The sequence below is a fragment of the Oncorhynchus mykiss genome, chromosome 13, assembly GCF_057628025.1.
Source record: "Oncorhynchus mykiss isolate SJ-2025 chromosome 13, ASM5762802v1, whole genome shotgun sequence".
NCBI lineage: Eukaryota > Metazoa > Chordata > Actinopteri > Salmoniformes > Salmonidae > Oncorhynchus > Oncorhynchus mykiss.
In genome coordinates this window covers 38,743,261-38,769,515 of record NC_143034.1, presented here as the reverse complement: position 1 = coordinate 38,769,515, position 26,255 = coordinate 38,743,261, and the positions used below count along the sequence as shown (strand labels likewise).

At 40.6% G+C, this 26,255-nt stretch overlaps 1 protein-coding gene and 1 pseudogene across 3 annotated transcripts in view; one reads left to right on the top strand and one right to left on the bottom strand.

Moving 5' to 3' along the window:
* The window catches only part of LOC110485133 (mitogen-activated protein kinase kinase kinase kinase 3-like), a 100,048-nt pseudogene extending 97,493 nt beyond the window's left edge, over nucleotides 1-2,555 (bottom strand). Inside the window, exon 1 of the transcript XR_016485880.1 lies at nucleotides 2,314-2,555. The product of XR_016485880.1 is annotated as a mitogen-activated protein kinase kinase kinase kinase 3-like (transcript). The remainder of the gene's footprint in view (nucleotides 1-2,313) is intronic.
* A 4,319-nt stretch (nucleotides 2,556-6,874) lies between these two features.
* On the top strand, nucleotides 6,875-26,255 carry LOC110486078 (transmembrane protein 178A). 2 transcript variants are annotated; one of them, XM_021557417.3, is made up of 4 exons: nucleotides 6,875-7,721; nucleotides 20,439-20,552; nucleotides 22,747-22,884; nucleotides 24,056-26,255. In XM_021557417.3, the coding sequence occupies exons 1-4, from the start codon at nucleotides 7,310-7,312 to the stop codon at nucleotides 24,295-24,297; spliced, it is 906 nt and encodes a 301-aa protein (XP_021413092.1). In that variant the 5' UTR covers nucleotides 6,875-7,309; the 3' UTR covers nucleotides 24,298-26,255. The 2 variants fall into 2 exon arrangements, with proteins under 2 accessions (XP_021413092.1, XP_090052277.1); XM_090196151.1 differs by lacking the exon at nucleotides 24,056-26,255 and having other exon boundaries at nucleotides 22,747-23,550.

Sequence of the window (26,255 nt, the reverse complement as noted above, 5' to 3'; positions counted from 1 at the left end):
CAAAGGTGTTCGATGGGGTTGAGGTCAGGGCCATATGCAGGCCTGTCAAGTTCTCCCACACCAATCTCGACAAACCATTTCTGTATGGACCTCACTTTGTGCACGGGGGCATTTCCATGCTGAAACAGGAAAGGGCCTTCCACAAACTACTGCCACATAGTTGGAAGCAGAGAATAATCTAGAATGCCATTGTATGCTGTAGCGTTAAAATGTACTTTCACTGGAACTAAGAGGCCTAGCCAAAACCATGAAAAACATGGTTTTGAAGCGTGATTCATCATTCCGTATAACACATTTCGCAGCTGAGCCATTGTTGCTCCTAGACGTTTCCACATCACAATTACAGGAGCTTACAGTTGATCGGGGCAGCTCTAGTAGGGCATAAATTTGACTAACTGACTTTTGGAAAGGTGGCATCCTATGACGATGTAAGGCCATTCTACTTCCAATGTTTGTTTATGGAGATTGTATGGCTGTGTGCTCGATTTGATACACCGGTCAGCAACGGGTGTGGCTGAACAAGCCAAATCCACTCATTTGAATGGGTGTCCACATACTTTTGTGTGTAATATAAATAAAATATATATAATTAATGACTTGTAATTGTAATTTGTTCTTTGTTTTTGAGTCATGTCTGTTTGTTTGAAATGTTAGCTTTATCTTAAATTGTCAGTAATCTACAGCAACATTCTAGAACTATATTGGGGTCAAACAGAACATGTGGAAGGGGAGGCGGAGGAGGGAAAGATGGCAGAAGTGGTTGCTGAGGTTGAATCAAGCATCGCAATGAGAAAAGTTGGTGAAGATGAATGTTCTGAATGGACAACAGTAGTATCAAAAACTGGAACAAAAAGGAAATTGTCTAAAATTGGAGTGGAAGATACGTATATGAATGATAACGAATTACTTGTTGTTGGTACGCGTTTGTTGAGTAAGGATGCATATGTGGGAGACCCGTTTGAGGTGTTGAAAATGGTGAGGTATGCACAAGAAAAAGTTGAGTTTGTCAGGAGTGGTCTTATTTTTTTTATGAATAAGAGATGTTTTGAACTTCTGAGTAGAGAACCCGTCAAAGGAATCATCTCAGGGGTGACGACGTATGTTCAGGTTGAATACCTGAAGAGAAATCCTGGTGTGGTTGGTGCCCGGCGTCTGACCCATTGGGTGAATGGAAAAAATAAGAAAGTCTGTCGGTCCTGTTGTTTTTTGATAAAGAGCAAATATCTACATGTGAAGCTTGTATATGTAAGATACGCTGTAAGAGTTTTCGTCCGCAAACCATTGCACTGTAAGAATTGTAAAGGATTTGGCCATGTTCAAGTGAGGTGCAGACAGACAGAGTATACTGTGTGTATACTTCTACAGTGTGTAGAAGGACAGTGGTGTTGCAATTGTGGTGGTGATCATGATCCCGAGTTCCCAAATCAAGGTGATTGAGGTAGCAAAGGTTAGAGCGGTCAATCAAATATCCCATGCGGAGGAGATTAAAAGAAGAGAAAACAAGTGATGCTAGCGAAGACATGGTAGTGGACCGACCACAGCCTGTAGTAAATATTTGCTGCCAGTCAAAAGATACCGTGTGTTAAAAAGGTGAATTTTATGGCGTTCATTGCCACAGTTATAAAGTTTACAGCACAAGTCTCAAAGAAGTCTAAGAAACTGGACATTAATTGTGGCTGCAGCAAAACTGTTTTGGGGACTTGTAAGAGGTTCTGGCTCCAGAAGACCCACCTACCCTCTTTCGCCTTGAGCCGTGTAGTGATCAGATCTGTTAGATTTTTTTATCAGAAAAGTTGTTTGATTTAGTTTCGTTTATTTATTTTTTGGGGGGGTGGGTCCTGATTCCATCCCGTACAGTTGGTGGCAGAAAGCACACTACATTGTACGATCGCCAATATACCATAGAAGAAGAAACAGAACATGTAAGGAAGGTCCTTTGACTCTAAGGAGTAATGTTAGACTCCTTTAGTCCATTATTGTGCTAGGGATAGCGATGACAAACATTGTAACAGTATCGTTCGTGGAATTTCACAGGGATAAGTATGCGTTTATCACAAGAACCGGTAGAATTCCTTACGTTGGGCTTTGTGAATTGGAACACATCTGTAGCGAGTTGGTAAACATGCTAACAGCCTGGATATAACGTTACTAGTTCAACAACCATTGTTGCCAAGTTATTGCCCGACTGGCTAAACTCCTGAAGGCTACTCCAAGTTCCTAAACTGTAGTCAGGTTACTAATAACAATGTCTTTATTGGTAGCATATCAATGGTTTATCAAAAAAGACGATGTCTAACTAAAATCCCATGTTACCTTGTATACATCTCCGTAGGTCCCGCTCCCAATTCTCTGTAATTAGCTCGAAATCCTCTTGCGGATTTCGCCTGGAAAGGTCGAAAGTGGAAGCCATTTTAAGTCCCCGGTTTAGTTATCCAGTCCTTATGTTTGTTGGGACATTGACACCACAAATGACGAAAAACATACAATATTTAAAAACACGTCGTCAGAAAAAAAAATCCCAGCCTAACTTCAACATGGCCTTCTCTGCACACTGCGCGTGCGCCGCAGCCAGGCTTGTCCAAGAAGGGAACGCAAGGAATGGGCTGGCTGGGGTCTCCCCTGGACAGAGATCTGATCTGAAATCAGACTTTAGGGGTGACTGGTTTGGTTTTGTGTAGCCTCCAGAAATGTCTTCGACAAGGGGATCATGAATACCCTACTTATTCTCTACTTAATTACAGCTGGATTATTTCTTCTCATTCTCACAAATATCCAGAGGTGCAATAGAGCAGAATAGCATCGAATTTGAGAATTAGGAAAATGAAGATCATAAACTTGGAAAAACAATGTTATGAGTTTGATTATATCAATCCATAATTATGGTATAATAGATAATATGCTGCATTAGGCAACAATATTGATAGAATGTTTTACTTGTCATTAAAACTGGAAAGCACACAAAATAATAACCATACAAACAATCATATTGTGTTAATTTATTATATTATATTGCCTTGTGAGTCAGAATTACTAAGAATTTGTGCATGTGGAAAGTTTGCAATAAAAAGTCCTTATTACTGAATGATCGAAAAATGACTAATACAAAGCCAATGCGTTATCACATTTGACCATATCACAAATCACTGTTATTCTTAATTTCCCTTTATGTCCTGCCTTTGTGTAATATCCTCCAGAGAAAAACAGGTGTCACTAGATGGATCTGTCCCTACTCCCTAGGCCTACATTAATCGGAAAATAGAAATGCAGAGCACAAAAATATATATTAAACGAAGGCAATCACCCACACAATGTGAAAGTAACCTTTTCCAATGCCCTGCAGTGTTATTTTTGATCAAATTACTTCATTTACTGTTGGGCAACACTGAAGCATGCATGAGAGCACCAGATGTACCGGACGACTGTGTGATCGCACTCTCCGTAGCCGATGTGAGTAAGACCTTTAAACAAGTCAACATTCACAAGGACGCAGGGCCAAATGGATTACCAGGATGTGTACTCCGAGCATGCGCTGACCAACTGGCAAGTGTCTTCACTGACATTTTCAACATGTCTTTGACCAAGTCTGTAATACCAATGTCACGTATAAACCCTCTCCGGCGCTCGAGGTCTCCTTATTATTACGCACATCTGTCACCACCATTACGCGCACCAGCGCCTCATCAGACTCACCGGGACTCCATCACCTTCCTGATTACCTTCCCTATATCTATCACTCCCTTTGGTTCTTTCCCTAGGCGTTATTGACTCTGTTTGTGTTTCATGTCTGTACGCTACTCGTGTTTCTTGTATTGTTCCATTTTCATTTAATTATTAAATATTCACTCCCTGTACTTGCTTCCTGACTCCTAGTATACACTTTGCAACCAACATGTTTCAAGCAGACCACCATGGTCCCGGTGCCTAAGAACGCTAAGGTAACCTGCCTAAATGACTACTGACCCGTAGCACTCATGTCTGTAGCCATGACGTGCTTTGAATGGCTGGCCATGGCTCACATTAACACCATTATCCCAGAAACCCCAGACCCACTCCAATTTGCATACCGCCCCAACAGATCCACAGATGACACAATCTTTATTGCGCTCCACACTGCCTATTCACACCTGGACAAAAGGAACACCTATGAGAGAATACTATTCATTGACTACTGCTCAGCGTTCAACACCATAGTGCCCTCAAAGCTCATCACTAAGCTAAGGACTCTGGGACTAAACACTAAACATTCTGCAACTGGATCCTGGACTTCCTGACAGGCCACTCCCAGGTGGTAAGGGTAGGTAACAACACATCTGACACGCTGATCCTCAATACGGGGGCCCTTCATTGGTGCATGCTCAGTCCCCTCCTACTCCCTGTTCACCCATGACTGCATGGCCAAGCACGATTCCAACACCATCATTAAGTTTGCCAACAGCATAACAGTGGTAGGCCTGATCACCGACAACGATGAGACAGCCCTATAGGGAGGAGGTCAGAGAACTGGCAGTGTGGTGCCAGGACAACAACCTCTCCCTCAACGTGATCAAGACAAAGGAAATGATTGTGGACTACAGGAAAAGGAGGGACGAGCACGCCTCCATTCTCATCGACGGGTCTGTGGTGGAGCAGGTTGAGAGCTTCAAGTTCCTTGGTGTTCACATCACTAACAAACTATCATGGTTAAAACACACCAAGACAGTCGTGAAGAGGGCACGACAACGCCTATTCCCCCTCAGGAGACTGAAAATATTTGGCATGGGGTCCTCAAATCCTCAAAAAGTTCTGCAGCTGCACTATCGAGAGCATCACCGTCTGGTATGGCAATTGTCAGCCTTCGACCGCAAGGCACTACAGAGGGTAGTTGGTACGGCCCAGTACATCACTGGGGCCAAGCTTCCTGCCATCCAGGACCTCTGTACGATGCGGTGTCAGACAAAGGCCCTAAAAATGACCAGAGTGCCAAGTCAAGCCATAAGACTCCTGAACAGCTCATGAAATGGCTACCCGGACTATTTGCATTGACTCCCCCATTTCTACGCTGCTGCTACTCTCTTTTTATTATCTATGCATAGTCACTTTACTTCTACCTACATGTACATATTACCTCAATTATCTCAACTAACCTGTGCCCCCGCACATTGACTCTGTACCGGTACCCCCTGTAAATAGCCTCGTTACTGTTATTCTATTGTTGCTATTTAATTGTTTGATATTTTTCTATTTTCTTCTTTTACATTTTTCAAAAAAATTCTGTTTATTTAGTAAATACTTTTTAAACAATTTGTTACGGCTGTCGTCGGAATGAGACCAAGGTGCAGCGTGGTAGGCGTACATTTTCTTTCATTTTAAATGTTCCACCAAAAACAATAAACAACTCAACGAACGTAAAGTTAGGAGTGCAACATACAAAGACAAGATCCCACAACAGAAGGTGGGAAAAAGGGCTGCCTAAGTATGATCCCCAATCAGAGATAACGATAGACAGCTGCCTCTGATTGGAAACCATACTCGGCCAACAAAGAAATATAAACATAGTCACACCCCGACCTACCAAATTGAGAATTTAAAGGATCTCTAAGGTCAGGGCGTGACACAATTCTTTTTCTGAATACTGCATTGTTGGTTAAGGGCTTGTAAATAAGCATTTCACTAAGGTTATATTCAATGCATGTAACAAATAAAATGTAATTTGATTTGTAATTTGCACCAGTTTGGTTAACCTAGCAAATGTACCAATTTAATTGCTCAATGTTTTCTCATGTCCACTCCACCAGTACAGATTGCAATCCTTGTCATCCCCATTTACATGTTTATTTATGTAATTTTTGTCATGCCAGGCACACATCCAGGCTCCATTTTAATGGGCCATTATTAGAGCAGGCAAAGGCGCAGATCAAACAAGCCAAGTAAACACCCACAAATCCATTTCACCAATGCTCGTTTGATGGCAATTATTTCATCACTATGAGCTCAATTCTGTTGACACCGAATAGAATTGCAATAGCATGATGCTGAAATGTATATTTCATTTGTTTGGGGACAGATAGGGGATTGATGAAAATCCTGACATTTTGTATATGTCCCCTGAAAGCTTTACATACAGTTCATGAACTCCGTTCATTAGTTCACTTTGATATGTCCATTGTTTGTGTGTGTCCTTGTGGGGACCAGAAATCCTCACAAGTATAGTAAAACAAGAAAAATTGGGGACTTTTCGACAGTCTTTCCCAAAAAGAAAAATCTTATTTTAGGCTTAGGGGTTAGGTTTAGGGTTACAATTAGGGTTAGGGGGTAGACTAAGGGTTAGGAGTTAGGGTCTGGTTTAGGATTAGGGGTTTGGGTTAAGGTTAGGGTTAGGATTAAGGTTAGGTTAAGGGTTAGTGAAAATATCATTTTGAATAGGAGTCAATTGTTTGGTAGTGCATATGTGTGTGTGTGTGTAAGATATATAGAGAGAGAGAGTACTGCAGTAGTGGCTCATATCATTCCTTGAAAGTTTGTGTGACCATTGCGTTCATAAACAGGTGCATCTTCCAACATTGTGTAGCTGGTCCGCACTCGAAAGGAGATTCAAGGTTTCTATTTAGTATTCATTTCATTCAGGGGTAGGTACATAGACAAATGTTTTGGCCTGTTTCGCGTGTGTCATGTATGTGTGTGCATCTGAGAGAGAGAGAGTAATTTAAGTTTTACACATTAAAATTGTCAAACTGTAACTTGTTACTTGTTGTATTGGGAGTGTTGATGTTTCATCAAAATAAGGATGCAAGGGTTAAGTTACATTTGGAGCCTTGGAGTCATACGAAACCATTATTTTATCTTAAAGACACACCCATCTTTATGGCTGACTTTGAAAGAGTAGGACAACCTTGACATTCCCTCACACAAGCTGTGTGTCGCTTCCGGGAGATGGTCATTCCCTCTCCATGTGAATAGGAGGAACCTTTAGTTTTAGAGGACACGACTTCAAGTCCAGGTGCTGAGGAGAGGGAAAGAGCGAGAGGGGTGGTGTGGTTTATGCAGGTAAACACTAGTAATCTCGACCACAGAGGCAAGTGCGGAGTTTAGCCCACACCCAGCACGCTTGCGGACACCGTACCGATCCACCTGTGTTGCTGTATCTTCCGTATCAGCAACCCGCGAATGGGAAGCAGCCAATGCCAATGCGCTCTCGACTGTGGACCGTGCTCGCAGGTCAGAGGATGCGTAAAAATGCTTAGTAACTGGAATAGCAGGTGCTGGAAGAAGGGCGTCCGACTGTCAACACGTCTAAACTGTGCGCATAGCGCCGAGCGCTGATGTTCAAACCATGGAGAAACAAGCTCTTGCAACGGCTCTGAGCTTGTCCATGAGCGTTGTCTCTTTACTCTTGCTGGTCACCGCTATCTTCACCGACCATTGGTACGAGACAGACACCAGAAGGCATAAGGAGAACTGCGACGAGTATGGGTCGGATTCTAACGACCAGAAAAACAGGGAGATGCCAATATACCACTTGCCTCTTGTGGACAGCGGTAACTCCAAACGGAACGTGGCGCTAATGAAGCCGATTCACGTCGGGAGTAGAGAGGAGGAATTGCTTGAGAACTGGAGGGCGATACTGGGGATGGGGATTCTTGAGACGGAATGTGGGCGTCCGTTGTTCTCCACATATTCTGGACTGTGGAGAAAATGCTACTTTCAAGGCATGGACCGAGATATCGATAAACTCATATCAAAGGGTAAGTTTTAATGTGCACACTAAAAAGTGTGAGAAAAGAAAAACAGTTGTGAAATTTGCTGTCAATGATCCGTGACTATTAGGCAAGGACTGTTTTGCATTCCTTTAATCGAGGTAGCTCCATCTGTGGTGATGATTCTGCATACGTGCATTGCGTCAAAACAAGGTTTATGAGGGCTCATATGCACAAGGGCTCATGATTATACACGCCCAAACTAATTTCCAGGAACATGAATTGCCATTTCAAACTCATTGCCAAGGCTTGCTTTAGTAGGCTATATTTATTTCTATAATTGTCGAATCATGATGAGGGTGCTGAGAAATTATAGCCTAATGATTTAGGTTATTAGTAGGCTAATTTATGAGGAACATTTTTACATTTATTTCCCTCTCATTTTCCCACAGTGGTAATCGTTGTAGACTGGCCTGGGAAATGTTTGTTTATGTTGTTATCCCAGTTAAATCGTCAATAGAGCCATCGATAGGGCTACAAAAGCCAAAAATGTTGATTGACGACAGAACCCAAAAGGGTTCTTTGGCTGCACCCAAAGGAGAACCCTTTTTGATTCCAAAATGGTTTTACTTGGAAGCAAAAGGGTTCTACCAGGAAGGGACAGATAGCACCTTTTTTTACCCACAAGGAAACCCCTTTGAAGCCATTTTTTATTCTACGGGGATGTGTTCAACATGGAACCCTACAGGGTTCTTAAGAATAATCTCTATGGAAAAAAAGGGATCTGAAAGGTTAATTTGATTGAAAGTGTTCTACCTACAACCATAAAGACTTCTCCTTCAGGGAAACGCCAGAATAAACCTTTTCTAAAACTGATACGGTGAATTCATGCCCAATGTGCTGAAGTTCAAGTCCCTACAAAGTCTTTTTAAGGTTGAAACTCAAAAGGTTGATCGGTTCCCCACGGTGTCCAGTCCATCAAGATTAATGTCACCCTGATTAAGCCAGGGGCTAAATGTCACCGAAACCCACTTGCCACCTTGCATTTAAAACAGATAAGGTGTCATGTGAAGGATCTCAAGCTTCAACACCTACCCTTTCATTTCTGTCAATGTTGATTTAATTTGATACCTGTGAAGGATTGTGCCCATATACACTCTTAGAAAAAAGGGTTCCAAAAGTGTTCTTTGCGGAAGGATAGGGTTATACCAAGAACCGTTTTGATCAGAAGAAGGGTTCTTTGTAAGGCGAAGGGTTCTACCTAGAACTATTAACATCCTAAAAACATCCGTTTTTGGAAGAAAGGGTTCTTTGATGATTCTTTGGAAGGCAAGAAGGGTTCGACATAGAACCACATATACAGTGCGTTAGGAAAGTATTCAGAGCCCTTGACTTTTTCCATATTTTACGTTACAGCCTTATTCTAAATTTGATGAAATAGTTTTTTCCCTCATCAATCTATACACAATACCCCATAATGACAAAGCAAAGCAGGTTTTTAAACATTTTTGCAAATGTATAAAAAAAATATCACATTTACATAAGTATTCACACCCTTTACTCTGTATTTTGTTGAAGCACCCTTTGGCAGCTATTACAGCCTTGAGTCTCTTGGACTCTTGGATATGACACTACAAGCTTGGCACACCTGTATTTGGGGAGTTTCTCCCATTCTTCTCTGAAGATCCTCTCAATCTCTGTCTGGTTGGATGGGGAGCATCGCTGCACAGCTATTTTCAGGCTGATTAATTAGGGCCGATTTCAGGTTTTCATTACAATCGGTAATCAGCATTTTTGGACACCGATTATGGCCGATTACATTGCACTCCACGAGGAGACTGCGTGGCAGGCTGACTACCTGTTATGCGAGTGCTGCAAGGAGCCAAGGTAAGGTGCTAGCTAGCATTAAACTTATCTTATAAAAAACAATCAATCTTAACATAATCACTAGTTATTAACTACACATGGTTGATGATATTGCTAGTTTATCTAGCTTGTCCTGCGTTGCATATAATCGATGCGGTGCCTGTTAATTTATCATTGAATCACAGCCTACTTCGCCAAACAGGTGATTTAACAAGCGCATTTGCGAAAAAAGCACTGTCATTGCACCCAATGTGTACCTAACCATAAACATCAATGCCTTTCTTAAAATCAATACACAATTATATATTTTTAAACCTGCATATTTAGTTAATATTGCCTGCTAACATGAATTTCTTTTAACTAGGGAAATTGTCTCACTTTTCTTGCGTTCTGTGCAACAGAGTCAGGGTACATACAGCAGTTTGGGCCGCCTGGCTCGTTGCGAACTGTGTGAAGACCATTTCTTCCTAACAAAGACAGCCAACTTAGCCAAACGGGAGATGATTTAACAAAAGCGCATTGCGAAAAAAGCACAATCGTTGCACAAATGTACCTAACCATAAACATCAATGCCTTTCTTAAAATAAATACACAGAAGTATATATTTTTAAACCTGCATATTTAGTTAAAAGAAAATAATGTTAGCAGGCAATATTACCTAGGGAAATTGTGTCACTTCTCTTGCGTTGTAATTTTCCAGAATTTTACATAATTATGACATAACATTGAAGGTTGTGCAATGTAACAGCAATATTATGGCTTATGGATGCCACCCGTTAGATAAAATACGGAACGGTTCCGTATTTCACTGAAAGAATAAACATTTTGTTTTCGAAATGATAGTTTCCGGATTTGACCATATTTATGACCTAAGGCTCGTATTTCTGTGTGTTATTATATCATAATTAAGTCTATGATTTGATAGAGCAGTGTGACTGAGCTGCGGTAGGCAGCAGCAGGCTCATAAGCATTCATTCAAACAGCACTTTCCTGAGTTTGCCAGCAGCTTTTCGCAATGCTTCAAGCTGTTTATGGCTTCAAAGCCTATCGACTCCCGAGATTAGGCTGGCAATACTAAAGTACATATTAGAACATCCAATAGTCATAGGTACAGTGCCTTGCGAAAGTATTCGGCCCCCTTGAACTTTGCGACCTTTTGCCACATTTCAGGCTTCAAACATAAAGATATAAAACTGTATTTTTTTGTGAAGAATCAACAACAAGCGGGACACAATCATGAAGTGGAACGACATTTATTGGATATTTCAAACTTTTTTAACAAATCAAAAACTGAAAAATTGGGCATGCAAAATTATTCAGTCCCCTTAAGTTAATACTTTGTAGCGCCACCTTTTGCTGCGATTACAGCTGTAAGTCGCTTGGGGTATGTCTCTATCAGTTTTGCACATCGAGAGACTGAATTTTTTTCCCATTCCTCCTTGCAAAACAGCTCGAGCTCAGTGAGGTTGGATGGAGAGCATTTGTGAACAGCAGTTTTCAGTTCTTTCCACAGATTCTCGATTGGATTCAGGTCTGGACTTTGACTTGGCCATTCTAACACCTGGATATGTTTATTTTTGAACCATTCCATTGTAGATTTTGCTTTATGTTTTGGATCATTGTCTTGTTGGAAGACCAATCTCTGTCCCAGTCTCAGGTCTTTTGCAGACTCCATCAGGTTTTCTTCCAGAATGGTCCTGTATTTGGCTCCATCCATCTTCCCATCAATTTTAACCATCTTCCCTGTCCCTGCTGAAGAAAAGCAGGCCCAAACCATGATGCTGCCACCACCATGTTTGACAGTGGGGATGGTGTGTTCAGCTGTGTTGCTTTTACGCCAAACATAACGTTTTGCTTTGTTGCCAAAAAGTTCAATTTTGGTTTCATCTGACCAGAGCACCTTCTTCCACATGTTTGGTGTGTCTCCCAGGTGGCTTGTGGCAAACTTTAAACGACACTTTTTATGGATATCTTTAAGAAATGGCTTTCTTCTTGCCACTCTTCCATAAAGGCCAGATTTGTGCAATATACGACTGATTGTTGTCCTATGGACAGAGTCTCCCACCTCAGCTGTAGATCTCTGCAGTTCATCCAGAGTGATCATGGGCCTCTTGGCTGCATCTCTGATCAGTCTTCTCCTTGTATGAGCTGAAAGTTTAGAGGTACGGCCAGGTCTTGGTAGATTTGCAGTGGTCTGATACTCCTTCCATTTCAATATTATCGCTTGCACAGTGCTCCTTGGGATGTTTAAAGCTTGGGAAATCTTTTTGTATCCAAATCCGGCTTTAAACTTCTTCACAACAGTATCTCGGACCTGCCTGGTGTGTTCCTTGTTCTTCATGATGCTCTCTGCGCTTTTAACGGACCTCTGAGACTATCACAGTGCAGGTGCATTTATACAGAGACTTGATTACACACAGGTGGATTGTATTTATCATCATTAGTCATTTAGGTCAACATTGGATCATTCAGAGATCCTCACTGAACTTCCGGAGAGAGTTTGCTGCACTGAAAGTAAAGGGGCTGAATAATTTTGCACGCCCAATTTTTCAGTTTTTGATTTGTTAAAAAAGTTTGAAATATCCAATAAATGTCGTTCCAATTCATGATTGTGTCCCGCTTGTTGTTGATTCTTCACAAAAAAATACAGTTTTATATCTTTATGTTTGAAGCCTGAAATGTGGCAAAAGGTCGCAAAGTTCAAGGGGGCCAAATACTTTCGCAAGGCACTGTATATGAAATACAAATGGTATAGCGAGAAATGGTCCTATAATCACTACAACCTAAAACTTATTACCTGGGAATATTGAAGACTCATACTAAAAGGAATCACCAGCTTTCATATGTTCTCATGTTCTGAGCAAGGAACTTAAACGTTAGCTTTTTTACATGGCAAATATTGCACTTTTACTTTCTTCCAACACTTTGTTTTTGCATTATTTAAACAAAATTGAACATGTTTCATTATTTATTTGAGACTAAATTGTTTTATTGATGTATTATATTAAGTTAAAATAAAAGTGTTCATTGTTCATTCAGTATTGTTGTAATTGTCATTATTACAAAAATATATATAAAAAAATCGGCAGATTAATCGGTATCAGTATCCGCATTGAAAAATCATAATCGGTCAACCTCTACTCCAGAGATGTTTTATCGGGTTCAAGTCCAGGCCCTGGCTGGGCCACTCAAGGACATTCAGAGGCTTGTTCCTAAGCCACTCATGCGTTGTCTTGAATGTGTGCTTAGGGTCGTTGTCCTGTTGGAAGGTGAACATTCACCCCAGTCTGAGGTCCTGAGCGCTCTGGAGCAGGTTTTCATCAAGGATCTCTCTGTACTTTGCTTCGTTAATCTTTCCCTCGATCCTGACTAGTCTCCCAGTTCCTGCCACTGAAAAACATCCCCACAGCGTGATGCTGCCACCATCATGCTTCACTGTAGAGAGGGTGCCAGGTTTCCTCCAGATGTGACGCTTGGCATTCAGGCCAAAGAGTTCAATCTTGGTTTCATCAGACCAGAGAATCTTGTTTCTCATGGTCTGAGAGTCCTTTAGGTGCCTTTTTGGCAAGCTCCAGGCAGGCTATCTTGTGCCTTTTACTGAAGAGTGGCTTCTGTCTGGCCACTCTACCATAAAGGCCTGATTGGTGGAGTGCTGCAGAGATGGTTGTCCTTCTGGAAGGTTCTCCCATCTCCACAGAGGAACTCTGGAGCTGTGTCAGAGTGACCATCGGGTTCTTGGTCACCTCCCTGACCAAGGCCCTTCTCCCCGATTGCTCAGTTTGGCCGGGCAGCCAGCTCTAGGAAGAGTCTTGGTGGTTCCAAATGTACATTTAGGAATGATAGAGGCCAGTAGGTTCTTGGGAACGTTCAATGCTGCAGAAGTTTTTTGGTACCCTTTCCCAGATCTATGCCTCGACACAATCCAGTCTCGGACATCTACGAACAATTCCTTTGACCTCATGGCTTGTTTTTGTTCTGACACGCACTGTCAACTGTGGGACCTTATATAGACAGGTGTGTGCTTTTCCAAATCATGTCCAATGAATTGAATTTACCACAGGTGGACTCTAATCAAGTTGTAGAAACATCTCAAGGATTATCAATGGAAACAGGATGCACCTGAGCTAAATTTTGAGTCTCATAGCAAACAGTCGGAATAATTTATTTATTTTGCAAAAAATCCTGTTTTTGCTTTGTCGTTATGGGGTATTGTGTGTAGATTGATGAGGAAAACAATTAATGCAATCCATTTTAGAATACGGCTGTAACATATCAAAATGTGGAAAAAGGGAAGGGTTCTGAATACTTTCCAAATGCACTGTACATTGCATATAATATTTCGCAGCATGCTCTATTGCAGGGAGATTTTCAGAATTGCTTGTTTTACCGTAATATCTGTGTTTTTGCATGTACATTGATCGCTTGATAAATATTATGTTACACAGAGATAAATAACATACCATTTTCTAAACTAATCCAATCTCTTAGTAATGGGATTTATTTCACCTATTACTGAGATTGTTGTTTCAATTTAGATGATTGAAGTTGTCTCAGCATTCAATCTTTCCTACCCTGGCAGTCATTCTGTAAGCAAGTTGCAGATGATTAACAATTCCACTTTTTGGATATCCTATCTCTGTCTATCTCTGTCTGGATTCCAATAGGAATTACACATATTACACACAATATTGCCGTAAATAATTTGATTTTAAAAGCTAATAAGCCTAGTGGAACCGTTCATATAGGGTTCTAGGAAGAACCCTCAGAAGATAAAAGGGTTCTCAGTAGAACCATTTATAGATGGTTCTAGGAAGAACCTTTAGATGATAAAATGGTTCTTGGTAGAACCCTTCATAGAGGGCTCTAGGCAAAACCTTTCACAAAGAGTTCTTGGTAGAACCATATACAGGGGGTTCTATGAAGAACCCTACATTTAGGGTTCTAAATAGAACTCTCTGCAAAGGGTTCTATTCAGCATCAAAAAGGGTTCCCCAGGGGGACAAACCAAATAACCCTGTATGGTTCTACTTAGCACCTATTTTTCTAAGTGTGTAGACTAAGGCTACTCAACCTCATACCAAAGGAGTTGCCTCTTAGACCTTCTTGGACCTAAATAGCAGCATAATGCCTCAATGAGCATCTTATTTACTCAGTGGCTGCATCTCAAATGGCACCTTATTTCATGTAGTGCACTTATTTTGACCAGGGCTCATAGAGCAATAGTCAAAAGTAGTGCACTATACACTCTTAGAAAAAAAGTGCGATCTAGAACCTAAAAGGGTTCTTCGGCTGTCCCCATAGGAGAAACCTTTGAAGAACCCTTTTTGGTTCCAGGTAGAACCTTTTTGGGTTCCCTTAAAAACCATTTCCACAGAGGGTTCTACATAAAACCCAAAAGGGTTCTACCTGGAACCCAAAAGGGTTCTACCTGGAACCAAAAAGGGTTTTACCCAGGCTCCCAGTGTCCTGTCTGGAGCGTGAAGTTTGTTACGAATTGAGATATTTAATTAAATAGTCATCCAGTCTGACTACTACTGTCACGCCCTGACCTTAGAGCTTTTTATGTCTCTATTTTGGTTTGGTCAGGGTGTGATTTGGGTGGGCATTCTATGTTCTTTTTTCTATGTTTTTTGTATTTCTTTGTTTTGGCCGGGTATGGTTCTCAATCAGGGACAACTGTCTACCATTGTCTCTGATTGGGAACCATACTTAGGTAGCCTTTTTCCACATGGTTTTTGTGGGTAGTTTATTTCTGTTTAGTGTTTTGCACCTTTACAGGACTGTTTCTGTTTCGGTTATTCTCTTTGTTATTTTTACTATAGTGTTCAGTTTCATTAAAAAGCATGAACACTTACCGCGCTGCGCTTTGGTCCGATTCCTCTTCCTCAGATGACAAAAACCGTTACAACTACACAGGACCACGTGCTGACACAGACCAATCATGGGATATGAGGATGCTCCCAGTTGACTCTCTCAGGCAGGATGAAAACGATTACATCGACCATGATCCTTTGCTCGTGACAGCCACTTTCACTATGATCCTTAGTGCCATTCAGCCCCATTTAGCAATAGGGCATGCTTAAAATTAACATACTTCTGGCTTCATGTGCCAATCGGGAGTTTTCCATAGGAATACGTGGATGACGTCAGCACTATCACTATCTACTGGAACCAAAAAGGGTGCTCCTATGGGGACAATCGAATAATACTTTTTTCTAAGAGTGTATAGGGAATAGGGTGCCATTTGGGACACAGTCAGGGATTGCGAGCAGAGCTACTCATATCTATGCAAAGGCACGGTGGTTGGTTACTGTAAATAAACAAACAACCTCCCGAGTCTCTGAGCGTGAGATGCAGATGCTCGGCTCGCAGCCTCACACGCCTCACGTTCACAGTGAGAGATCAAACACATGTGTCAGCTTCAAAGTGCCTGCTCAAATATGCACATGATGATGTTTCATAATTTCTACCAAGTATGAAATGGTAGCGGTTCCCATGCATTATGTAGATGTGGACCACAAGACCTATGATAGAGCTTTTGAATGTGTGTTAAGATTTTGAATAAAAAAAGTGTTTTAAAGAGCATCAGGGCTTCATTCGATGGTAAACTGTCTAGATAGATTCAAGTTGTGGGAGCTCAGCTTGAAATAAGGACAGACGTTCTCACCGGCAACGTAGGACTCATGGGGCGTCTACTGTACTCTCGTACAAGAAAGAGACAACATTTTACAGTAGCTCACATACAGAGACACCGTAACAGCAGCAAAGGTAACTTGGTAACACTTTATAGGTTGCCTTTATAAAGTTCATTTTTCTAAATGGCTTATAACAGTTATTTAATCATTTGTAAATGCATCATAAACAAATGTGAAAGGGTACCTTATAAAGTGTTTACTGAGCACTCACTATGTGAACCTGTCTAAATCGGTCCAGTTTGGAAAAAGAACAAAGTAAGCAACAGCACAGGCCAAGTTAAATTAATTTGTCCTGCATATAGTTGATTACTATACCAATTAAACTCTACAGAAGACCTAGGCCTACCATTCGTGTAAGGGAAACTGGACAACCCAAGTCATAGGTTGCTTCAAAGCCAAGTAAATGTTAAAGTGTTTACCCTTTTCAAACCAAGTGAGCCATTGCATGGAAATACAAGAGCTCTCTCAAATGTCACAGTTTGAGGCAGTTAATGAGGGTAAAAAAATATTTTGAGTATTGCAATGGCCCTTTACAATGTGACCCGACACATAAAAATGCCTGGTTTATGACACAAAGGCTTTTGTTAACCATCAGTGACATAAAGCTGTTATGAAATTCAACGTTAAATTCAACTTTTATACAGTACATGATTATAAACCATTATAATAAGGCATTATGCCATATACAGTACCAGTCAAAAGTTTGAACACACCTATTCATTCAAGGGTTTTTCTTTATTTTTACTATTTTCTACATTGTAGAATGATAGTGAAGACATAAAAACAATGAAATAACACATATGGAATCATGTAAAAAAAAAGTGTTAAACCAAAAAAGTGTTAAACAAATCAAAATATATTTTAAATGGACATTCTTCAAAGTAGAAAGTAGAACTCCCATTTCCTTGATAACAGCTTTTGCACACTCTTGGCATTCTCTCAACCAGCTTCATGAGGAATGGTTTTCCAACAAAATTGAAGGAATTCCCACATATGCTGAGCACTTGTTGGCAGCCTGGAGGTGTGTTTTGGGTCATTGTTCTGTTGAAAAACAAATGATAGTCCCACTAAGCGCAAGCGAGAGGAGATGGTGTATCACTGCAGAATGATGTGGTCTCCATGCTGGTTAAGTGTGCCTTGAATTCTAAATAAATCACTAACAGTGTCACCAGCAAAGCACCATCACACCTCCTCCTCCGTGCTTCACGGTGGGAACAACACATGTGGAGATCATCCATTCATCTACTCTAAATCTCACAAAGACACAGCGGTTGGAACCAAAAATCTCAAATTTGGACTCGTCAGACCAAAGGACAGATTTCCACCAGTCTAATGTCCATTTCTCATGTTTCTTGGCCCAAGCAAGTCTCTTCTTATTATTGGTGTCCTTTAGTAGTGGTTTCTTTGCAGCAATTCAATCATGAAGGCCTGATTCATGCAGTCTCCTCTGAACAGTTGACGTTGAGATGTGTCTGTTACTTGAACCCCGTGAAGTATTTATTTGGACTGCAATCTGAAGTGCAGTTAACTCTAATGAACTTATCCTCAGCAGCAGAGGTAACTCTGGGTCTTCCAGTCCTGTGGCGGTCCTCATGAGAGCCAGTTTCATCATAGACCTTGATGGTTTTTGCGGCTGCACTTCATGTCTTAAAGTAATGATGGACTGTGGTTTCTCCTTGCTTATTTGAGCTGTTCTTGCCATAATATGGACTTGGTCTTTTACCAAATAGGGCTATCTTCTGTATACCACCCCTACCTTGTCGCAACACAACTGATTGGCGTAAACGCATTAAGAAGGAAAGAAATTCCACAAATTAACTTTTAACAAGGCACACCAATTTGGTATTTTATTAGGATCCCTATTAGCTGTTGCAAAAGCAGCAGCTACTCTTCCTGAAGTCCACACAAAACATTTAACATGGCATAATACAGAACATTAACAGACAAGAACAGCTCAAGGACAGAACTACATACATTTAAAACAACGCACACGTAGCCTACATATTAATGCATACACACAAACTATCTAGGTCAAATAGAGGAGAGGGATTGTGCTGTGAGGTGTGGCTTTATCTGTTTTTTTAAATCAGGTTTGCTGTTTATTTGAGCATCAATAGATGGAACGGAGTTCCATGCAATAATGGCTCTATATAATACTGTACGCTTTCTTGAATTTGTTCTGGATTTGGGGACTGTGAAAGACCCCTGGTGGTATGTTTGGTGGGGTAAGTGTGTGTGTCAGAGCTGTGTGTAAGTTGACTATGCAAACAATTTGGGATTTTCAATACATTAATGTTTCTTATAAAAAGATGAAGTGATGCAGTCATTCTCTTCTCAACTCTTAGCCAAGAGAGACTGGTATGCATAGTATTATATCAGCCCTTTGATTACAATGAAGAGCAAGACATGCCTCTCTGTTCTGGGCCAGCTGCAGCTTAACTATGTCTTTCCTTGCAGCACACAAATGGACAATAATTATGATTAGACAAAACTAGAGCCTGCAGAACTTGCTTTTTGGAGTGTGGTGTCAAAAAAGCAGAGCATCCCTTTATTACGGACAGACCTCTCTCCATCTTTACAACCATTAAATCTTTATGTTTTGACTATGACAGTTTACAATCTAAGGTAACGCCAAGTAATTTAGTATCCTCAAATTGTTCAACAGCCACACCATTCATTACCAGATTCAGCGGTCAGAGGTCTAGAACCTAGGGAATGATGCTCTTAGTTTTAGAGATGTTCTGGACCAGTTTATTACTGGCCACCCATTCCAAAACAGACTGCAACTCTTTGTTAAGGGTTTCAGTGACTTTATTATCTGTGGTTGAATCATCAGCATACATGGACACATATGCTGTGTTTAATGCCAGTGGCAGGTCATTGGTAAAAATAGAAAAGAGTAGAGAGCCTAGAGAGCTGCCCTGCAGTACACCACACTTTACATGTTTGGCATTAGAGGAACTTCCATTAAAGAAAACCCTTTGAGTTCTATTAGATAGAGAGCTCTGAATCCACGATATGGCAGAGGTTGAAAATCCATAACACATAGGTTTTTTTCAACAACAGGTTATGGTCAATAATATCAAAGGCTGCACTGAAACTAACAGTACAGCTCCCACTATCTTCTTACTATCAATTTTTTTCAACCAATCATCAGTCATTTGTGTCAGTGCAGTCAGTACATGTTGAGTGCCCATCTCTATAAGCATGCTGAAAGTATGTTGTTAATTTGTTTACAGAGAAATATTTGGTCAAACACAATTTTTTCCAACAGTTTGCTAAGAGCCGGCAGCAAACTTATAGGTCTGCTGTTAGAACCAGTAAAGGCCACTTTACCACTATTGGGTAGCAGAATAACTTTGGCTTCCCTCCAGGCCTGAGGGCAAAGACTTTCCTCTAGGCTCAGACTAAAGATATGACAGATAGGAGTGGTTTTAGAGTCAGCTACCATCCTCAGTAGCTTTCCATCTAAGTTGTCAATGTCGGGAGGTTTGTCATTATTGATCAATAACAATATTTTTTCCACCTCTCCCACACTAACTTTACAGAATTCAAACTTGCAATTATTTTATTCGTTTTTTATGCATGAATACTGTTCACTGTTTGTTGAATTGAAATGCATTCCAGGTGACTACCTCATGAAGCTGGTTGAGAGAATGCCAAGAGTGTGCAAAGCTGTTATCAAGGCAAAGGGTGGCTACTTTGAAGAATATAAAATATATTTTTTGGTTACTACATGATTCCATATGTGTTATTTCATATTTTTGATGTCTTCACTATTATTCTACAATGTAGAAAATAGTAAAAACAAATAAAATAAAGAAAAACCCTTGAATGAGTAGGTGTGTCCTCACTTTTGACTGGTACTGTATGTTGTCCTAAGAGTTGTGCAAAGCTGGTAGAATATTATTCACAGCTGTAATGGCTGCCACAGGTGCTTCCACCGAGTATTAACTCTGAGGTGTGAAGACACATGCAATCAAGACATCTTATTTTGAATTAATTTAGACATTTTTCTCAAACTTTCTTTCAATTGAAATATGTGGAGTAGGCTGTAGGTAAAAATCCAGTGTAATCCCTTTTTAAATGTAATTATGGTAACCACAAGTAAAGATATGCAAGTTGGGCAAAGATTTTACGAAACTAAAATAATGCGTTCTAATGTTAAAACGTAGAGCTTTTTAGTAACCCATTCTCTCCACAGGTATTGCGGACCGATGCACAACTGTCAAGTACCATTTCTCTCAGCCCATTCGGCTTCGAAACATCCCGCTCAACCTGACGAGAACCATTCAGCAAGATGAATGGCATCTCTTACGTAAGTATTGCAGACTGAACGTCCCACAACCACCTGCAATAAAACCTCTTGCATGGCTAGCAGTTTTTTATAGAGAGAAATAGTAATCGTGTCTTTATGTAGGAACTAAAGGAGGCTAACTGCACCATGGATCGTTGGCCAAAGCCTATGGGGAAATGTATGTTTTTTTTGGAGGGGGGGTTGGATAAATGTAAAAAAAAAAAATTCTGTGGTATAAGGCCACAGGCTTATGAGATCTTATGCATTTCGTTCTATGAGATAATCTTCCTCAGCTAATTTTTAAGCATTTATGTAATCAAAATAAGCACACAAAGCACATAAATACTTTATAATTCATAAAGGTCACGCAGTCTTACTGATATTATCTCATAGAACAAAACACATAAGATCACCTAAGCTTGTGTTAACTTCAGATCTTATTTCCAGTGTTTATCCTAAAATCCCACTCCTTTCCCATTCATTTCCCCCATTTCCCCTAACGGACCAGAGGTAGAAAATGCTAGCTCATTTCCGGCTGGGTCTGAGCAAAAAGTATTTTGAACAATGGATAGATGGCCTTGGTGTGATGTGAGAAGTTTGATTCCAGGTGCCCCACAACTGCTCTATGTTGGTGTCTGCGGCGGGATAGTCTGACGTCTGTCATGAGTAGTGTTATGGTCCTTTAAGATCAGCTTTTCCAGGTAGTTGTTGGTGCAAAAACGTAGCGATCCTAAATTTCATCTTACGGGGACAATTCTACCACCATCTTTGCTCAAACAATAGCATTGTATCCCTACCCATATTATTTCCATTATTTATTGGGGAATATTTGTACTGTTCTTGCTCTTCTCATCCCTTGTATTGTGTGTTTTTTTTGTATAAATATTTACATGTTTTGTATGTGTGTTTTTTAAATGTTTTTCAATGCTTCATACAGTACTGTAGACTAAAGGTTATGTCTGTTGTGTCTAGGTTTGATAATGAAATAACAGTGGAAGTCCAAATACCAGTGCTCCATATTAATTTGGCTTCATGCTGTGGAACCTTTAGAACCTTCAGACAACCCTAGTGATCTCATCAGACATCCATGATCTGTAATAAGGCTACTACTGTACCCACATGGTGAATATGTTAAGTTAACCTTTCGAAGCTAGTATTCCTACTCCAATGTCCAACCCCTGACGAGTGGATTACTACATGGTTATGGAAAATGTTCACGGGGAGGAAGTAAATGTCAGCTTATACAAGAAAAACATATTAACGCCACACAGTCTATTATTACTGCACAACTAGTCTGAGGAAGAACATTCATCAAAGTCAAAATACGATTGGTTTTCTTTGTCTGCATGCCATCTTTAGACAGTGGCAGCATCCCAAATGGCACCCTATTCCCTATTAAGTGCACTACTTTTGAGTGCACAGTTGTTCCCTATTAAGGGCATACGGTGTTATTTGGGACGCTGACATTGTTTTTCCTGCTCGAGTTTGATCCTGTGTTAGGATACTGCAACTCGATCTGACAAATGTATGAGATGCAGAGTAGGCCTAAACATTTTTGGGGAAAGTATCGGATATGTGATTTATGATCAATGTGTCATAATGTTGTTGCAGTATATCATAAGTTGCAGGAATTGAATATTACCATCAACATATCCCACTATAAAACTGTTGTGTGTTGAGTGACATAATGCTTGCCATAACGTTTACTGAAAACAAGGCACAATGCTGTCATGATGCATTAAGGAAATCATTCAAATTCACCTATTTTTAACAGTCGTGGCTGGCCATTTTATGTTATGACAGGCGTCATGTCATTCTTATGACAGGGTTGTAACAAATGTAGGACAGGGGAGACCAAAAGAAAAGTATTACCTAACAAAAACTTGTGTTTTTTCCCGTGTTTGTTTGGAGACTGTTGACGGGCAGCACGAGCGGGTTTACCAGGGGGCGGTTGTCATGGAAATGTTGGTGTGTGCATGTGTGCTAATGTTTTCACTCGTGTTTGTGCTCTTGTGTGTGTGTGTGTGTGTACGCTTTGTGTTTGTCTGTGTGTGTGTGTGCATGTGTGCTTATATGTACGCTTTTGTGTATGCTGGTGTCTGTATCTTTGTGTGCTTGTGTGCTTGTGCGTGTGTGTGTGCGTGTGTGTGTGTGTGTGTGTGTGTGTGTGTGTGCGTGCGTGTGCGTGCTATGTTTATATGTGTGTGTGTCTCAGATCTGCGGCGAATCACGGCGGGGTTCCTGGGGATGGCGGCTGCCGTTTTGCTGTGTGGCAGCATTGTGGCCACAGTGGGCTTCTTCTGGGAGGAGAGCCTCACCCAGCATGTCTCCGGCCTGCTCTTCCTCATGGCAGGTACAACGCCTGCCAACTACCAACATCCTACCTCTCCTGTGTGTGTGTTAGGGCTTTCATTGCCAACGACCTACCTATCGTGTGTGTGTGTGTGTGTGTGTGTGTGTGTGTGTGTGTGTGTGTGTGTGTGTGTGTGTGTGTGTGTGTGTGTGTGTGTGTGTGTGTGTGTGTGTGTGTGTGTGTGTGTGTGTGTGTGTGTGTGTGTGTGTGAGAGAGACAGACAGACCGAGAGAGATATAGAGAGTGTGTGGTTCTCTTTCCCTTTCATTGTTGGTTTATTTGTGATGGCAGCTTTCAACTTTTGTCTCTCTCTGCCTCTTTTACTGCAACCTATCTCTATATCTCTAGTTTTCTCCCCCTTTATCTCTCTCTCTCTCTGTCACATCTTCTCCTGCTCCTCCCCTCCGGCGTACGACATCGCCAGAATACTAACCACAGGTCCTGGGATTCATCATTACGCACACCTAGCACTCATCATTACGCGCACCTGTTAATCATTATGATTCACACCTGGGCTTCATTACCTTCATAATTTCTTCCCCTTTATATGTCACTCTCTTATGTTTTCTCACCAGTTGGTATTATTCTTATGTACCAGCGTATAGCCCGATGGAATTGTCTCGTTTCTGATTTTGTCGTTTTATTAAACTTTTCACCTGCACCTGCTTCCTGACTCACAGCTCCGTTATTACACTCTCTCTCTCGTCCAAATCTTCCTCCAAAGTGTTCATCTAACACATACAGTAAAGGCTCTTTTTTTAGCAGAATTTGTAAATGCCTAATGGATACAGAGGCATTCATAATACCTTACAGACAGGTGTTAATATGCATAATAAAACATGCCACAAGCATTCATAATAGCTCATCGCTACAAACAGGAGACTACTTCTATGGTTGTATGCAAACATTCCTATAACATATTTATAACATTACAATAGGGCGGATAATTTTTTATTTCAGTTGTGTTTTAGATTTCCTTTCAACTTGTGTTTTTTATTTATTTATGTTATACTCATTAATTTTTTAAATTAATAATATGTATAGCCATTGAAGAATATAACTTAGAAATGCCTCATGATCTTACTTCAACTGTCTAACCTGTCATTTGTTATTTTAATCCTGCATTGTCTCTTTAATAAAAATCTTGGAAGTTACAATTTGTCCCCTCCAGGGATCTTCTGCACCATCTCCTTGTGCACCTACGCCGCCAGCGTCTCCTATGACCTCTCCCGGAACCCACCCTTCATCTACGGACTGCCCGGCGACGTGGACCATGGCTACGGCTGGTCCATCTTCTGCGCCTGGGTCAGCCTGGGACTGACCGTGGCATCAGGCTGCCTCAGCACCACCTACCCCTTCCTCAGCCAAACCAAGGCCCTGCACTCCAAAACCGCACGGGAGTCCTCAGTATGAGCGGTATGAGCAGTGTGAGAGAATTGAGTGGCCCCTGTAGATTCGGGGGGGGATGAATTGTTGGTGTGGACATTTTGTTGCTGACTGAAAACCAATATAAGAGGAGATGCTTTATTTTTATGAAACCAGAGATGACAACATAGTGTTTCAGTGAGATGTGGGAATCTTGTTGCTCTTTTGTGGACTCTCATCATCCTTTATCGAGGTGTTATGCAAGGTGCAGGTGTTATGATGTGTTATTTATGTGTGTTTGTATGTGCACACAGGCAAACTCACACATACATATGGACCTACACACCCGTACACAAGTACACACACAAATTGTTAGTTCTCTCTCTCTCGCTGTCTCTCTCTCTCTCTCCAAGACATGGAGAACAACATGAGAGTGAATAACATGAAACAACGTAAATACCCACACAGGCATACCACACACACATAAAACATGTGTGTATATATTACCATATATATGAAAAAGGCATACTTCTTATTGGTGGTTTGGTAAGATTGAATCAAATGGACATTGTATAAAAATACTAGTATCACTTTGAAAGCAAGAACCCTTTTTTTCAGATGTAAGTGGTATATTTTCAAAACTCTTAAGTACAAAACTCTAAACTGATAACATGTGTAATGCCCCCTATCTTATGTTCAGAACTTTTGACTGTGCATTCATCGGGGTTTCACACATCTTTCACCCCTGAGTCATTAATGCAAAATCAAAGTTTTCCTCAAATACCACAAGCACATTTTTTTTGTCACCAATACATCAGATAATGATAGGCTCACCATATAGTCATTTGAACTACCACTTTCAATTGTTGTTTTTTTCAATCACTTTGGCGCAATTTTCATTAGTATGTGGTAAATTTTCGCAACTAGCACAAAAATCAAAACAGATCATCACAATCGCTCATGTTTCAAAACTTTAAGCACATTTTTAATTGACTGAGTACAACAAACAAATTCACAACGTCACTTGTTCACTGCACCATATCACCTTTTCAATTTAGATAAATATTCAATATATATATATCTGCTTTTCAAAATGCAATATTCACTTTACTTTTGATATTAGTTTCTTGTTATTTGTTAACAATACTATAAACTATCACTTAATCAAACTGCTCAAAATGACTGAACCACAATTATGTACTGCCTAGTTAACATATATAGTTTTATAACTGTTGAACACTGTAAATGTCTACATTTTTACCCAAATGTATCAATTTGACATCAATTTATGCTGGAAGTTTTGAAACATGAGCCATTTTCATTATCTGTTTAGATTTTTGTGTTTGGAGTTGTGTACCACATACTTGTGAAAATTGCACCAAAGTGATTGAAAAAAACTGTAATCCACAGTCTATGAGATCCAATGGATTCGATTGGTAATTTCAGTTGTGGCAATCAAATTGTACAAAGTTTTTAGCAAACCCATTAACCAGTCCCTTCCCAAACAGATGAGGCATAATCACTAATAATTTGCCAGACTGTGAGAAGAATGCTGACAATGATAGGCAAAGGACTACAGGGTTTGTTGCTTACATAGTTGAGGAACGTCATTTTTCTCGCCCAACACAAATGGTGCACAATTCTACATTGAAATGTGAAAACAGTGTAAACTGGATGAGATAATGTTGACACCGCTTGAATGGATGTAAGACTTTTGTGTTGAACCATTATCACAGATATTCTGAGCAGCCAACAGTGAGGGGTGGGCTCTGAAAGTTAGTTGCTGCCCCATGGAATGGCCAGCTTTCGCAACAACTCTATCTGACCTGGAAGACTTGTAGGGACCTTGAATGGCTTGTGGGGACATTAAATGACATGTGTGGACCTTGCAGGTTATGTATGTTCAACTCAGCGTGCTGTTTCAGAAGCAGAGCAGCATTTCTGAAACAGTACAATGAGCTTCAAGTCTTCTCTATGAATTGTAAATAAAAGATTATCAACAAGAA